The sequence below is a fragment of the Echeneis naucrates genome, chromosome 17, assembly GCF_900963305.1.
Source record: "Echeneis naucrates chromosome 17, fEcheNa1.1, whole genome shotgun sequence".
Taxonomy (NCBI): Eukaryota; Metazoa; Chordata; class Actinopteri; order Carangiformes; family Echeneidae; genus Echeneis; species Echeneis naucrates.
In genome coordinates, this window is record NC_042527.1 from 821,197 (window position 1) to 838,585 (window position 17,389).

The 17,389-nt window shown below is 40.2% G+C and overlaps 1 protein-coding gene across 1 annotated transcript in view; it reads right to left on the reverse strand.

Moving 5' to 3' along the window:
* Positions 1-415: 415 nt before the first annotated feature.
* The window catches only part of tox (thymocyte selection-associated high mobility group box), a 40,993-nt gene continuing 24,019 nt past the window's right edge, over positions 416-17,389 (reverse strand). The window contains exons 5-10 of the mRNA XM_029525137.1: positions 12,476-12,721; positions 9,113-9,349; positions 8,084-8,164; positions 7,515-7,988; positions 2,631-2,794; positions 416-1,726 (exon numbers count right to left, since the gene is read on the reverse strand). Of these exons, the coding sequence (XP_029380997.1) occupies positions 1,690-1,726; positions 2,631-2,794; positions 7,515-7,988; positions 8,084-8,164; positions 9,113-9,349; positions 12,476-12,721 (1,239 nt within the window). The 3' untranslated portion in view covers positions 416-1,689. The remainder of the gene's footprint in view (positions 1,727-2,630; positions 2,795-7,514; positions 7,989-8,083; positions 8,165-9,112; positions 9,350-12,475; positions 12,722-17,389) is intronic.

Sequence of the window (17,389 nt, forward strand, 5' to 3'; positions counted from 1 at the left end):
GGTCTCAGCCCAGTATCAGTGGATGTGCTGGACAAACAAGTCTGATTCACGGAGGCTCCACCTCAAAACTTCCAGGTCTTAAAGGATCTGCTGCTAACGTCTTGGTACCAGATCCCACAGCTCACCTTCAGAGGTCTAGAGGAGTCCAGACCTCCATCTGTCAGGGCAAGAGGAACCCACACAATATTAGTCAGGTGGTCATAATATAATGGTTGATTTGTGTATGACCCAAGTTCAAATGTATCTCTTTCTTACAGTTTGCCTACTTTGCATCAATGCAGAGGCCACAACACACTCACAAGGCACAGTGAGTCACAGCAGTGTTGTAGATGATCATGTTCATTAAAGTAGCTGTCACTAACTGTTCCAGAATAAACAGCATGAAAGTGACAGGTTTTCAAGTAATGACTGCATATCAACGCATCGCTGCCTTTATTCTCAAACACATTATTAGAATCTAAAAATAAAAAATCTTCATGGTTGTTGATGCCCACAAACCTTTCCTCTGTCAGAAAAACAAACACAGTAATACAAAGAGATACAGAGCAAGAAATATGTCTCATCATCATTATCAACACTAAAATAAAAACTTGATTTGATTAAAAGAACAACATGAAAACATAGCCAACGCAGCAATAGTTATCATTTCTTAAATAGTCTCTCAGCAGAGAGAGACAAAGATGACAAGAGACCAATCAACTGCTCTCTCATTAACACTTCACACAGTCAGACACAGTTTGGATCCAAATTATTATTATTATCATCAACAGACCGATGAGGACAGAGGAGGAGCTGTCGTTCCACAAAGGAGAATTTTTGTTTCTTTTTTTATCTTTGAACAAAGAATTGTTTGACATTTTATTACTTGAAGGACTAAAATATATTTTCTATCCTGTAGAACTGAACTCCAGTTTGCGAAAACAAAGTTCTTTAATCACATACAATTATACACAGTTAGTGTGCGGTTAAAGACACACAAACCAACAGCTTCAGGTGCCATTCCTGCTCTATCTTCACTTTGTCTTTAGCTGAATGACGCAAACGGAGTTCAGTCATTATCACAGTCAGGTTCCTGTAATTTTTTTAAGACTCCAGTCCAGACTATCAAATCACAAGTGTAACTTTGAGAGTGGCCACCTATTGTGTTTGGTTATGAACCCCTTCATGGGGCTGTGATGGGTAGCTGACTTTGGTTGGAGAAGGATAAAGCAACTATGAGATCAACGAAAAATAAAAGCTGTTTTTTCCCAACAGACAGGTCATACATTTATGTTACAGGCTTTACACTTTTGCACACATTTGCAAATTACGCTGGACAACATTTTAACAAAATGACAAATTAAAAGTTAAAAATTTAAGAAATTTTGGAGCTTCTTGGAAACTGGACAAATCCCTTTTGGAGTATTTACATTTATCAGTGTGGCTCACAGCACGGGACTGTAACATTTCTGTAACACTGTCCTGTTGTCCTTCAGAGCAGGCAGGGTGCTTCATCCTTCAGCTGCTTGGGATCTTGGTTGGCGGGTTGAACTTCAGCCCAGGTGTAGGTGTAGGTTTAGGCCGTCTACTGGGCAGTTGAGTCCTACTCAGGTTGAGGTTGGACTCAGCTGGCCTGTGTTTGTGTAAAGATGAGGCTGGAGGTTTCCATGGTGTGGCAGTTCAAGGGCTTGGTTGAGGTTGGTCCTGAGATTAGCTCAGATACAGAGCTTTGTCTCTCTGAGCACCTCTGGAGAATGACAGGAGATACAAGAAGTTAGGATGAGGATGGATAAACACTGAATATTTCCCTGCCGAGAATACTGAAAGCTTAGCAAGCACGATACTATCAGAAAGCATCTACTGTTGAATGACAAGGGTGTGGGGCATGGGGTAATTTAATCTAGTTGAAAGAGGAAGAGGACAAGTACAGCATGGCAACACTTTGCTCCAGCAGCTAGTCAGCCCAAACACAGTTCAGGGGCAGCACTCATCTGACAATGAACTATCAACAGACAGTTGTCTTTAGCTGAATGAAGCAAACGGAATAGAACACATATCTGTGCATGTTGGATATCAAAAAAGCTGGGGGTTTTCTTCTGGGTTATCATCCCTTTGTTGGTTCCATATCAGCTAACATATTCTTCCATTTCTTTTGTTTGTGTTTTTATTAGACAGTGTAGATGCCCTGCCCTCACCCAATCCCAATCCCAGTTGACACTGGCTGAGGGTGGAATACACCCTGCAAAGGGCTCTAGTCCTTCAGATCCAGATGAACAGTCTCATTCAATTAACCTGCATGTCCTTTAATTGGTGAACTACGAAGAACCCACATCTGCAATCTGGTTACATTGATTAGAGTCCTGGATATGTAGTTAGGTACGAAACTAACTTTTGGAAATGCTATCACACACTTTTCCAGCTGAACCTGGAAAAAATGTTTTCAATAAGGACCACCACTGCTCTACAACACCTTTTGTACACTACTTAAAATGGACTGTTGTACACAGTCCAGTCTTCACTTATCTCTGTGTAACTAACGTTGCTTTGTGTACTTCTCGAAGAAGGTCCTTTTAATAACAAAGTGTAAACAATTAGAGGTTCATAATATGTTAAACTTTAAATACCTTGAACTGTCAAAGACTAATACCTACCCATTGCCATGGTAATCAGTGCTCCAGTCCAGAGGGTTAGGGTTGTGATTTGGTGTGTGTCTGCCCATATGATGGTAGTCTACTGATGATGACAACACTGCTCCCCCATTCAGCATACCTCTTCCTATTGGCTTGTAATCAGACTGGAGGGACGAAAGGTAGCCCTGAAAATAAAAGACATGGAGGAAGGTAAAGAGCCTGTCAGCAAACTGTCACCATGGTGAGAGAAGAAGACAAGAAAGATGTGTGCTCTCCCAACATGTGAATGGCAAAACCAGTAATATGACATTTGTGGAGCTCAAGCAAAAGTGAAATTAATTGGTTGGTGGATTTCAAGTTCAGAGAATCTGATAAAAGCAAATCTAAGAAAGAGTAGATTTGGTCACAGCCAAAGGTTCAATCTTCGTTTAGTAGGTTTAGTTTAGATAATATGTTTTCAGACAGGTTCACATGTCTCTGGTCGAACACGTTCTAAAATAACCACTGACTGATTTATTTGAACAAAAAGACACTAAAGTGTGATTTGAAGTTCTTCTGAGTCAGATGGTAAGATGGTGAGTACAACAGTATGCCTACATCCATCCTACAGCTCTCTCTCTCTCAACCCAACCAGTCGAGGCAGATGGCCGCCCGCCCTGAGCCTGGTTCTGCCTCTTACAGGAAGTTTTTCCTTGCCACTGTCACTGTCATGAGTGCTTGCTCATCGGGGGATCTGTTTTAGTCTCTTTAAATCATTTTATAAAGGGAGTGGTCTCGACTGGCTTTATATGTAAAGTGCTTTGATGCAACTCTTATGATTTGGCACTGATTTGATCCACAATACTGACTCATCTCTTTTGCTACATTTTCTTCATCATAGACTGTTCCCTGGCCTGTAATTTGATTCCAGTGCTAAACAGCCTTAAACCTGCTTTCTATCTAACTACCATTAGGGGGCAACAAAGTCAGATTGTATTGAAGTCTACATGAAAATAGCATAACTTCTACTTGATTCATTAAAAATTAAGGATGACAATAGCACACAATAAACAGGAGCATTCAAAACTGCACTTCCCTAATCAATGAGTGTTGTCATGGAGGGTAGCTACAGCCGTTATATTGCTCTCTGGACAGCCAAAACAGAATCCTTTTGAAACTGTGAAATAATCTCACCCAGTCATTTCTTGATTGGGTCTTATCAGCCTGGACATCCATTGGTGAAACAACACAAAGTATGAATCATTGTGTTACTGAGCTTGTTGTTGAAAAAAATGTTGTATAGTGAAGTTCATTCATTTATTCATCCATCTTCTACCTCTTTTCCATTTCCAGGACAGAGACGAACAACCACTCACACTCACGGCTTCAGGCAAGTTAGAGCCACCATTAATCAGGGCATGTGTGTTTTTGGACGGCGGGAGGAAAGCGGAGTACCCAGAGGCAACCTACATAAGCATAAACTCGGCACAGAAAGGCCCTAAGCCCGGTAATCAAACCCACCATCTTCTTGCTATGGGGCAACAGCGCTACGCTCTATGCCACCCTACAATGAAGTATGTTAATGTTATACCTGCACACTTTACACTTTACATATAGAGCAAGTCTATGCCAAACTCTTTCTAAATTTCTAAACCCAACAGATCCCCCGATGAGCAAGCACTTGGCAACAGTGGAGCAGAACCAGGCTCAGGGGGGGCGGCCATCTGCCTCGACCGGTTGGGTTGAGAGTGGGAGTGGGAGAGAGAGAGAGAGAGAGAGAGAGAGAGAGAGAGACAGGCATTGGAGGGGAGGGGGGGGGTGTAGGCAGGAACATGTTGCTGCATGGAGTTCATGGAGTTGAGCTGTAGTGCAGAATTCATGAAATATGGGACTAGCAGATGTTGCAGGAACCTTTCTATAAGATAAGTGAGTGAAATTAACCTCTGCCTCAAAGACACAATACAGAAGAGATTCTGTCTATCTCTTTCTCTATGAGTGATCAGATCTGAGCCAATACAGCTGAAATCACTGCACTGTTTTTGTCATTAAGGGCTCTAACTTATACCAGGCTGAATGCTACTTGGATGTGATGATATCAGTTGTTCACGGTAATTCCAAGAGTTTCAACTATGGCCTCATTTTTTCATGTTTATATGTAAGCAGTTGTGTTTTATGTCACTTCTACCTCACCAAACACATTTTTTTCTTGTTTGTTAGTTTCTTTGTCACACTAGGTCACCAATATGTTATCTGTTAGCATCTGTGTATTATGTCATGTTATGTCACATGAGCACAAAACATATTTAGAAACCACATTAAAACGATTATCCTGACAATTGCAAATCTATGACTAGGAATTTGAAAATTTGAGCCTTTTTCTGAATTATTATTATAAATTATTATCATAAACGTTGATTGTGAAAGTGAAATCTCGTACACAAACAGCAGATTTATTGCATGTGCCTAAATGCAATTAGTGCTTATCGTAATGGTGGTAAACATATCTAGCTGATGGTTTCTTCATCAAATGGTTTTTGATGAATGGAATATGGATGAAAACAAGAATCCAATTTAAGAAGAAAAGAACAGTGGCAGGTTTGGAGGTAATTACAGAGCAACTGGCAGGCAGGAGGAGGAGAGCTGAGGAGAAGTGAGGATTAAAAAGAAAGAGGAGAGAAGGAAGGAGGGGTAGAGGAGGACGATTGGAAGAAGGAGGTGAGTATGTCTGACATTATGGATAACGAGAAAAAGCAGGGTGTGCAGTGAAAAAGTGCAGGATTGAGTGTGGTAGAGAGAGAGAGAGAAAGAATGCCTGAAAGGAAAGTTAATCTGAGTGTTGTGACTGAAAGGGGAGGACAGCAGGTGGTTGGGTTCTCCCTCTTCCCCTCCCCCTCTCCCCTTCTACCTCACCTATTCATCCATTGTTCTGAAAATTCTTCTCCTTCTCTCCTTCACAAAGACCCCATCTGCCTCCTTTGTCTATCTCTCTCTCTCCCCTCTCTCCCCCTCTCTCCCTTCCCCCATCATTTCCCACTTTTCTCTCAGAGAAAAAGTTTGAAGCTCTGTGGCTGTGTCCTCTCTTTTTTTCCTTTACTTTTTTGGGTCATCTCTTTCATTTTTATTTGCCAAGAATATGCTAAATGGAGGGCAGAGAAAAAGGGATTATGGCAGTGTGAGATTTAAAAGTGCACTATGAAAAGGGGGATAAAATGGGAAGTGACACTCAACGGCAATCCACCCCGTCTATTTAAGGGAAACATTTCCACTGTCACACTACACACACACACATTGGGCTGAACACAAATTCATGTTTATAATCCCATACACATCGCATTTGTCTCCTTCATCCTCCTGTTGTGTAACTATCAGCAGACAGTAAAGAGACATTGGAACTGACTGAGGATACATCCTCACTGTTTCATTTTTGAGTTGTAATAGGGCATCCTCGTGGCTCACTTTGTGGAGCACACATCATGACAGCCTTGTCTTAACTATAGGGCTCTACAGCATTCAGCTCTACATCATGCCCTCTCTTTCTCCCTGATCTTGATGTCTTTTTCTCCTTCACTGTGACTACAATAGAATAAAGACGAGTCTCAAAAAAATTACAAATTTTGATGAACATTTTCACGCTCCCTATCGGAAACTCTGTCTTTCCAAATTAATACATCTGAATACACACACATCCATGACCATTATTAGACACTGGGCATGCATGTGCTGGTGTAAACCTGAGCATATCGTTGCTGTTCTTAGTTGTACTTAGTTTGATTACATTTGATGTCATAATTTTTTCAAAAGGTCTTGGTTTTTGTTTGTCCAGACAACAACTCAATATGGAATTCAAAATAAAACAGGATGAGCTGTGTTTCCAAAATGCTACAATTCTTTGAGTTCAATAACTCTGAAGTGATGTGAATGGGAGGAGGAAATGGTCAGCCATTGGTTTGTGAGCTGCCATTTTGGAGCCTCCAGTTTGTAATTTGTCTGTTGACCATCTTGGGCTTTTAAAATCAGAAGCAACCATATTTGGAGGAAAAGGTGGAGATGAGGAAGCCTGACCTGTGCTCCTTTCCTCTCAAACTCGTCTGAGAATATAAACTCATTTGAAAAATGTTTATTGAGCTAGCAAATCAGCTGAAAACTGCAGCCATTTTCATGTTTCCAGAGGTCTAATTAACTTGTTCAAAGTCATTCCTTCGGGAAGTGCACAGCTGTAGTTACACATCAAATTTTGGAAAAGTTAGAGACAAAGTTATGTTGAAGCACAAGGACCATTTAGCCTTTCCTGACTGTTTGAACAACCACTACTACGCTAGGTGCAGTTTGTGGGTTAATGGCTAAAAGTAAACTAGCACAATTAAGTGGCCTAGCAAGAGCATTCAATGCAGTGAGCAGAATAAACACTCAATGTACTACATGTGTTATTACCCACAGTTTGTGATATATATAAATTATACTGTGATGGAGGGGGTATAAAGTTATCAAGAAACTGACAGGATTGATGTGCTGTATGTATTCTTGCTTTCCAAAATGTTAAAAAAGTGTGCAGAGCATACTGTGCAAATCAAATCAACTCATACGTAAATGCCAATGTCGTGATTTAATTGGTTTACAGTGTTTTGGACTCAGTTGATCAACTGATCATTTTGCCACACCATTTACTCATGTAGTTTCATGATTCTTCAGTCTATGTTTAATATAACATATAATATAATATAATGTTTAACATACATCAGAAATGTTCACACAAATGCTGGTCACCAAGCTGTTTTTCCATTATCTGTCCTGATGAAGCACACCCAAGGTTAAAAACAGGTTTACATGCTCCCGATCACTTTACACCTTTTTCGTTATGCTATAACTTCAGCGTCGTTTAAAATGACAGTAGAATATAAATGTTCAAAAAGGGCCATTTTGACTGACCTGTGTGATGACAGGGGAGTGTGTCATTCCCAGTGACTGTGCACTAAGCTGCTGGTGCTGATGGTGTGGACTGTGGAGGTCTCCCAGGTGTGTCTGGCTGTGGAGAGGAGAGGTGGATGTGCCCACAACGCTGCTGAGCGTTAGAGCTCCCTGGTGGGGAATGCTTGGCCGTGGCATGGTCCCTCTAGAGGACAGAGCCTGGAGCTGTGGATGGATCTGTGGGTGAGGAGGAGACAGGTGGGGGACAAGGCCAGGGCTGGGGGCATGAGAAGGATGGGATGGGTGAGGGTATGACATGTACATGCCTGGATGCTGAGGGGGAGGGAGAGGGTGGCCCATTGAGGTGGAGGATGGATTCTGGCCTGCATGACCAGGGTAAACTGAAGGTTTGGGTGTAAACATTGAGGGAGATGAGGAAGATGAAGCTGAGGAACTCGAGTGAGGCATCTTCATTTCAGAAGGGTCGTTGTAACTCTGGGAAACACAAGAGAGCAGAACAGGAAAACAGTTTGCAGACTGAGCTCTTTAACGGCAGTCAGTTCAGTTATTGGCAGAAGTTATGGTTGTACCTGTGAGACCAGACTGGCTCTATAGGCAGCCAGTTGTTTCAGATACTCCTTTTTAGCTGTCTCTGTCTTCTTCTTGTACACCTGAAACAGAAACACATAATCTCAGTAATACTGACAGGGCTTTCCACAAGCACGGCCGCTGACCATTTAGCCTATTACTCAATTAGGTACAGCTAGCTATTTTATTGGCTATTATTTCATATATATATATATATATATATATATATATACAATTTTCGATTATAATTAAAAAAATCTAACAGACTGACAACAATGTCAAACTGAAACAAACTCATTTAAGTTGTGATTTGCTCTGCTTTTATTGATAATAACCACAAATTACCCTAATTACCACACACAAACTCATCCACAGGCCCGACATGCGCTGTATATGCGTGTGTATGTGAACGCACACACTTAGCTGAATGGTGTCAGAGGAACCCATTGTAGGAGTTTTTGATGGTGGACAGGGGAAAGCATGGACATCCTGACAGGTCTGTAACTACACAGCCCGTACACAAGAAACTGTGATGCTCTGTGCATTCTGACACCATTCTATCAGAACCAGCACAAACTTCTGCAGCAGTTTGAGCTACAGCAGATCTTCTGTTGGAGCTGACCATACGTCCAGCCTTCACTTCCAACAACCATCGGTGAACCATGTGGATCAGTCGTTTTAGGTCCTGATCCCCGCAGACCAGGATCATCCTACAGAGCAGCAGTGCTGCAGATGCTTTGTCTTAGTCATCCACAGACAACAGTTTTATAAAAATCTGTTGAATTCTCACACTTGACTTTTTTTCCTGCTTCAACAAATCATGTTCACCTGCTGCCTCAGGTGTGTTAATGGCCAGAATGTTATGGCTGATCCACAGATATCAGGTTTAATCCTCATGTGCTAATCACATTGAAAATCTGTGAGCCATCACCACATTAATGAAGATACAGCTGCACAAATATTGTACAGATCTACAAAAAACATCTAAAACTAAACTTCACCATCAGACAAAAGTAAAAAGGATGGTGTACCTGTTTCTGTTCCTCTCCCAGGCCATCCCACATTGAGGCAACGATCTTTGAGACCTCCCCAAAGGTGGCGTTGGGGTTCTGGGCCTTGATGTTGGCTTGAGTGTCCCTGAAGAACAAGGCATAGGCAGACACAGGTTTCACTGGCTCATTGGGGTCCTTTCGCTTCTTCTTCTTCGGTGTTTTCGGTTTCTTGGAGGTATCTACAGTTGCTGGGCGTTTCTCTGCTCCACTACCGTGCTGAGGAGAGAATAAGGTGGTTCACTTGGATAGTGTAATATTCAGGTATCATAAACTGACTGTCTAGTTTAAAGTACAACTGCTGCCCCAGGCAACCAGTCCGGTGGTAATTACAATGTGGATTCTTATGGCCAAAAACATGCTTTTGTGTGATTACAGTAATCTGTGACCAAAAATTCTAATCACCTCATCTTTTAGTCCAAATTTGTGTTCAATTTGTAGGAATTTTATAAAAGGTATCACTGGTCCAAATGAATCCGTATTGCAACTCAACAAGGTCTAATTATGCTAATTAAAACTCTGTCATGCTGGGGCAAATGGATGTTATGAGTGTTACTGAGATATTGTGGTCATATGAACAAGACAAATGGATGCATTAATGCCTCCTGCCAGAGTGGAGGTTTAACTATGATTCTGCACGTCAGTTCTCTTGTCAATATGACATTAACAGCTCAGTCTGTTAGCATCCCACATCTCAAAACACTGTCGTGTGAATCTAACTGTTCTTGTTTGATGTCAAACTATTATATAAGTCAACCACAAAGATGAACCATGGGGAAACTCCCTGCAGTCACCAGAACTGAAGCCTGTCAGATAGGTGACTCATACACAACATACTCAAAAAGTGTCTCTGTGAGACCAGAGCTAAAGCAACACATCAAGCACTCCTTCTGTTTTGTCTTGTCTGTAAACTCAATTAAAGCATTTCCTATCAATGAAACAAATGGAAAGTGTCATTTGGCACTTACTATGAATAAGGCACATTTTTAACTGGTACATATAATAATTGTTACCATTACTAAATGAGTACTATTAATGCTCTGAGTCAGTGTGGAGCAGCATAGCAAACATATTTGTTAGTGCTGTTGCCACACAACAAGAAGGTTGCAGGTTTGGCTCCAAGGCCTGGGGCCTTTCTGTGCAGAGTTTGCATATTCTCCCTGTGCCTGCGTGGGTTTCCTCCCACCATCCAAAGACATGCATGTTTGGGTTAATTGGTGACTCTAAATTGTCCATAGGTCTGACTGCGAGTGGTTGTTCGTCTCTGTGTATTGGCTCTGCTATGGACTGGTGACCTGTCCAGGGTGTACCATGCCCTCACCCAATGTGAGCTGGGAATGGCTCCAGGACCCGCCGCAACCCGGATACAGATAAGGTGTAGAAGATGAATGAATGAATGACCCAGTGGAGTCTGATATGCAAGTATTGATTGATTTTGCAATAGTTTTTAAAAACCATGACGGTTAGCATCTCTCGTTAATGTAAGCAGGAGTACCACAGTTACAGTTAAGACTGAAATATGAGTGTGGACAATTAAACCTTGTTACATTGTATTGCTGATCTCAGTGACCGCAAAAGGAACCTGGCCTGAACCTGAATGTAATTTTTATCTGAACTCAGTCCGCCCTGTCTGGTCCTGGCAAACTGTGGTTTGGTATCTACCTCTAATGACTGACAACCCCAGAACTACCTTTATTTTCTGGCACAATTAACCAGCCGGGGACAAGGAGACAAGGAGAAAAATAAGAATGCAAGAATTTCTCATACTGAATTATGAAAATAGCTTGAACCTTGCAGAGGATGGTGTGTTCATGTAGAAACGAATCATTAAGTGAAAGAAGTTGATTCAGCAAAGGCAAATGTGTTAATAGTCTTAAATTCTTCTCCATTTCAGATCTAAAGTTGAAAGAAAAAGTATGTGAACCCTTTGGAATTACCCAGTGTCCTGCATCAATTCAGTCTACATTAAAGTCACAAGAGCAGACAAACACAACGTGTTTTACCTAATACCAAACAATTTTAATATTTCATGTCTCTTTTGAACACATCTATTAAGCATTCACAGTGCTGGTGAACCTCTGGATTTAATAACTGATAAAACACCTTTGGCAGCAATAACCCACATGAATTGATCCCATGTGTCCTGCCATGGACACCATACTTGTTCATTATTTTTACATTTGGTAGACTCATGAACAGAGATGTTAACCAGTTCCACTGATTTCTGTAAGTCTTTAGCTGTTACTCTAGTGTTCTTTTTTACCTCACTGGGCATTTTACGTTTGGCTTATTTTGTTAATTTAACTGGGAGTCCACTTCGAAGGAGAGTATCCACAGAACTAAAAAGTCTCCATTTTACACAATTTGTCTAGTCTTCAAGATGCCTTTGTAACTCCTTCCAAGTCTGGTGCATCTCAACAATTCTTGACTGTAGGTCTTCAGAGATCTCTTTTCTGCAAGGCATGGTTCATGCCAACAGATGCTTCTTGTGAATAGCAAACTCAAAATGTTTGAGTGTTTCTTATAAGTCAAAGTAGCTCTACAACTTGCCCCAATCTCGTATAATTGACTGAACTTCAGGTTTGCTAACTCCTGACTCCACTTAGGTGTTTTTGGAGTTATTAGCCTAAGGGGTTCACTTACTTTTTCAAGCAGCACCGTGAATATTTAATGGGTGTGCTCATTGATCAATTGATGCAAAACACTAGTTAATTCCAAAGGGTTGACATACTTTTTCTTGCAACTGTAAGTTAAATTAATTATTGTTGTTTTAAAGCAGCTATAGCGATAAACCTTGCCACTTTCATATTACAATCCTAAAACAAATCCTCATCAAAGCACACTACAACGTTGAGTTTATGTTGAAACTGTTAAAGAAGTGCTAATTCAACTTTGTTCACTTCTGCTGCTGTTAACTGTATTGAATAATGGAGAGGTGAGTCAGCTCTTCGGCCTACCAGCATTGATTTGAATGGAAAGGACATAAATAATAGGAATCTGTAGGAACACCACTAACATTGCGATGTTTATAAAGGGAAGAGTGACTGCAGGAGTGTTGTATCAGAGTGGATTAGTTTTGAACGGCTGCTTTAGTACACTGACAACTGAGTCTATTATTCAAGAGCACAAAAATGGTTTCATTTCTCCAGAACATGAGCAGTCAGATGGTCCATAGTCAACATGCAGGGGGAATAGGTATATTATGACACATAACATGACCATGAAATTAACCCCCACCACCAACACCTAAACACCTACATTGCATTTCTTGTGTCTATGAGTTTCTGAGTCATATCTTGCTAAGCTGTAACTACCAATTGTGTTTTGTGAGTGTGTATGTTTTACCCTGAGTCCATCATCATTCTCATCTTCATGTGCTGAACTGGAGGGAGATGGTGTGGCAGATTTACTTCCAGGGGGTGATGGAGAATTATGGGGAATTGAGTTCCCATTCAGCCCCAGCTGAGATTGCTTGTTGGTAGACAACTGTATTTGTTGATTCATGCCTGATTGGCTCCTGGATCCAAGGGCCGTCTCAATTGGTTGTTGGCTGGTGGTAAATCGAGAGTCAGAGTTCACCATCCGCTGCATCTGTGCAAAGACGAAACGTGATAATGAGTAATTGATTTGAATGATTTGACATCTACACAAATCCTATCTGCCTGTCAAAATCTGTAAAATACATTTCTTTTTTCTATGTGATGCCATATATTTTTTGTAGATTATAAAAAAAACAAAAAAAAAAAAAAACAACGTAATTTCTGTAATTAGAAAAAAAAAATCAAAATATTGTGTAAACTGTGACAAACTGTAGACAAAAGTAGAAGTGGTCCCCTCCAAAAATATGTTGATGTAAAATAATTTTATGTTGAATGGGTGAGTTTTTTTAATATTGACATAGCGAGACATGCTCCTCATTCTCACAGTTGTTCTCACAGGATTAGTTTCGCTTCTGTACTGATCATAAAGTCCTTCAGCTCTAAGCTCTAACATTGGTGAACTATTAGGAGAGTTTCAAATGACAAGGAATGTCTACTTTGATGTTTCAGAGTTTGACTCAGTGAATAAATACAATAATATTAGTGACATTGTTATAATGCATTATTTTCTGAATAATAATACACTATAATAATGTCTCTCTATTATTTATCGAATATCCCCCCTCTGTGGCATAATTGTCCATCAGGACAATAAAGACTTTCTGATCTAATCTAAAATAATCATTTGTCAGATGTATATAGTGTTTATTCTTGAGGAGAGGTGTGGTAAAGGTGTGCTGTCACACTTCAGGTGTGACTGACTGCTCTGTTTCCTTGCATCCCTGCATAATATGTATGTATGTAAAATAAGTATTGTTCTGCTCTGTTTGTGGCATTAATTTCTTAAACTTATCAATGACTTATTAATTACACACTCATTTACACTACAGTTCTTTTCTGGTTGAGAAAATAGTGTCCTCAAACAGAGACTTTAATAGTAGAAAAATTAGACTTGCTTGTGTTGAAGTAGGTCCTAAAATATAAACTCAACTTGTAATAAACTGAGGAGCTTTAATTTTTGTATTTGTACCTTTTTAGTATTATTGTATCCTGTGAGTCAAAATGTTTTAAACATGTATTAGGGCGATTGTTAGGAAAACAGCTGTTTGGTCTGTCTAGTTAATCATTTAAAGTTGTTCTAATCAATACCTGAACAGGAAAATTAACCAATGTGATCTGAACAAATAAATGAACAAAAAATGTTCACTTAATTTTGCCATTTTGCCATTTTACTTTTACTTACTTTACATGTAATAAGGCTAACAGCTGGTGAGCACTGTCGAAGTAAAGAGCCAGAAAGTGGATATCATTTAAATACATCAAGTCACCAGAAACATGACGACAAAATAATAATATATATTTTCTGGGGGGTACGGTGGTGCAGTAAACACTTTTGCCTTACAAATAGAAGGATCCTGATTAGAAACATAGCGGCATAGTGGCATAGTGGTTAGCGCTGTTAACACACAACAAGGTCATGGGTTCGGTTCCGGGGCCTTTCTTTGCTGAGTTTGCATGTTCTCTCTGTGCCTTTGTGGGTTTCCTTCCACCGCCCAAAGACATCTAGTTTGAGTTAACTGGTGACTCTAAATTGTCCGTATGTCTGAGTGTGAGTGGTTGTTGGTCTCTGTGTGTTGGTCCTGTGATGGACTGGTGACCTGTCCAGGGTGTACCCACCCCTCACCCAGTATGAGCTGGGATTGGCTGCTGCCCTCCTTCCCTATAAATATAAGAATTATAAATAATGGGATATTATGTTTGTTGCAAATGAATGGGTTACAGTGATGAGTGTGATGGGAAACAGTACTTCGGCTCTGAAATACAGTCTTCCCTTGCTAGGTCTAGGATTCACAAATAATGGAATATGATAGTAACCATGGCAACATGCGATACAGGTCAGAGAGAAGACGGGATCAGGTGCCATTTTAAACGTCAAATCCCACTTGTGTATATACATCACTAGAGATTTTATACTCCTCAGAAGCAGCTATAGAACTTCATCACATTTTGGTGTCCACAGGACAAAGGATTGGTTTATACCCGAGTCAAAAATAATTTCTTTAAAAGGTGATCCCCTCGAAATATAAGGTGAACAGACAGCTGTGACCACAGCTTCACTGCAACACCTACACCGTGAACAGTTTTCCCAAACATTAGAAGACTTGAGCTGAACAAATTTTTGACCTTGTACCTCATCAAAAAAAAAAAAGAACTATGCTGACAGGGAGTAAGGACAATGTGTTGATCCAAATGTAAAAGGATTATTAGGAGGATAGCAAGATATGTATATGTTCATAACATTTGCCCATCCTCACATCACCACAGTGCCTAAGCCCCCTGAAACCAAGGAAATGCATTGTGTCATGTGCATTATTGTCTCCCAAGACAGGGACTCTTCTCAGTGTCTCATCATTTTTTCATTAATATCAATATTTAAACATTACATAAAAATGATTAGTCCTCACCCACTCTGTTGTGTAATTGAGTCATTTGGGACTGCTAAAATATGGGCAGTCTCACGGTGACTCAGTCATCTTTTATATTCTGTTAATTTCTCAGGAAAACAAAACTTATCTTTGCTGACACCCGCAACCTGGGAACTTTGACACCTTTTATTACAAATATGAAGATGGGGCTCAGTTGATGTGTGTATTTAGAGTTTCCTTTTAGGTCATATTGAATAATAACGGATGTGGTCTTGTGCGCTCTGCCCCTCCTGGGAAAACATTACCTGAACTCAGTTACCGGCAACAGGCTCTTGTTGCGGCTGTGGTGAGATGGAACACAGAATGACATTTCTCTGACATGGGAACAGGTTTCATATTAATGCAACGGCAGGGCCTTACAATTAGAAATAAAAGTCCACCTCAGGGCCCTAAAGTGCTGCACATTAAGACTGAGGAACTCCCCCTGAACTCCCCTGAACTCTTGCCCCCTGCTCATGTAAATGCCTCCTGTAAAAAGTCTCCTTCCATGACGTGACAATCGCATTGACGATACAATGATAAATCAAATGTATTTATGAAACGCGCACACACACACACACACACACACATATATATATATATATATATATATATATATATATACATACATGTAAAAAAAAAAAAAAAACTGATCTTGTTTTAAATTTATACAGTGAAACCATTATGGATAACAATTCCCCGAGCAAAGGATGATTCTTTTTAAATAAAATCCTACCTGGGTCTAGGTAGGAAAATAAAAACCAAAGTGCAGCATTTAGAAAATGCTGTAAGCATTTTCAACTTAGCATTGAAACTGCTTAATTAAATAAGAATCCTCTTCAGCTTTACTATACAAGTTGAAATAAACTTAGAAGATTGGTATGTTATCAAGCTCCGGCTTCTCAGTCGCATTCATATATGAGCCTCATGCTCCTCTGTGCTAACGGTGCTAAAAGGAGTTGCAAGATGGCTCTGTGTGGCTATTCTTTATTAATGTTAGACTTGATCATTAGATTAACTAACTCAAATTTGCTTGGGTAGCTCAAGCTCTGTGATGCTGGTCTGTGCTACATGCTAAATGATGCTGTTGCTGGAAGTGCTTGACAACAACATACGGCTTTGCGATAGAGTTCTGTTACCCAAAAGAAACAAGGAGTGGCGAGCAGTTCCACTTTGCTTTAGCGTGGTAATACTTTTGGTACATTCCCTCACACATTACATGCACATCTAGATTCCTTCTCACATTTTTGAATTCTTTTCACATGCCAATTCTTTGCACATGCCAAAATGCATGATGAAATGCAATGCAAATTAGGGGGCTGTCTAAAGTGTGTTTTGGGGTGAGGTTTTCACCTATTGGTTGATCGACACCAGAGTGCATTAATTGACTGTCCATGCCAGATTAGGGAAGATTAGGGAAGATATAATTGTGTCAGAGGTCACCAGCGTTAGCTTCAGTCAGGAGATGCTAGAGAGCTGAGGCACTGATTATAGTCCTGTCAGTAGGAGCAATTTGACTGTTTTTGTGGAATATCTGACCAATATAATGTTTCAGTTAGCGTCATACACTGACACAGACATTGACCCCCATTTGGAGGAAGTGGCCCATCTCCTGAACCTCTCCCTCTACCACACTGGGGCAGTAGGAGAGCCTCCTCATAAGTCTTCTTGCACGCGCCACCCATCTTTCTTTCACCTCACCCAAGTCCACTGAATTCAAGGAGAATTAGCTATTAAGGGAGATTTTTGTTAACTTTGTCACCACAGCTATAATGACTGTTTGTTTATTATAATTAAATGACTCACAAAGAAAAAATATCTGTTAGTTCAGCCCTGTTGTCATTCAGCAAAAATCAAAAGTAGTCAGCAGTTAACTGGCACATAAGGGACCCTTTGTTTTTATGGAGAGAGTAATATTAATGTACTTAATCCCAGTATTGTCAATTATGGCCTCAGGAAATGTTTTACACACACACACACACACTATATATATATATATATATATATATATATAAGTTCAATCCACTATCCAGTATTAACTGCAGTATTAACTGCAACTGAGCAGTTGTCACATATAAGAATATTATGCTCTCACACACACACACGCACGCACAAACACACAAATTAACTTGAAATTTCATAGACCCCCGCCCGACCCGTTAAGGTTGAGCCAGGAATAGTTGCCTGGCAACCATAATTCATGGACTGGCAGTAAATGTATGTTAGTAAGAGAGTATAAAAGTGAGTTAGAGAGA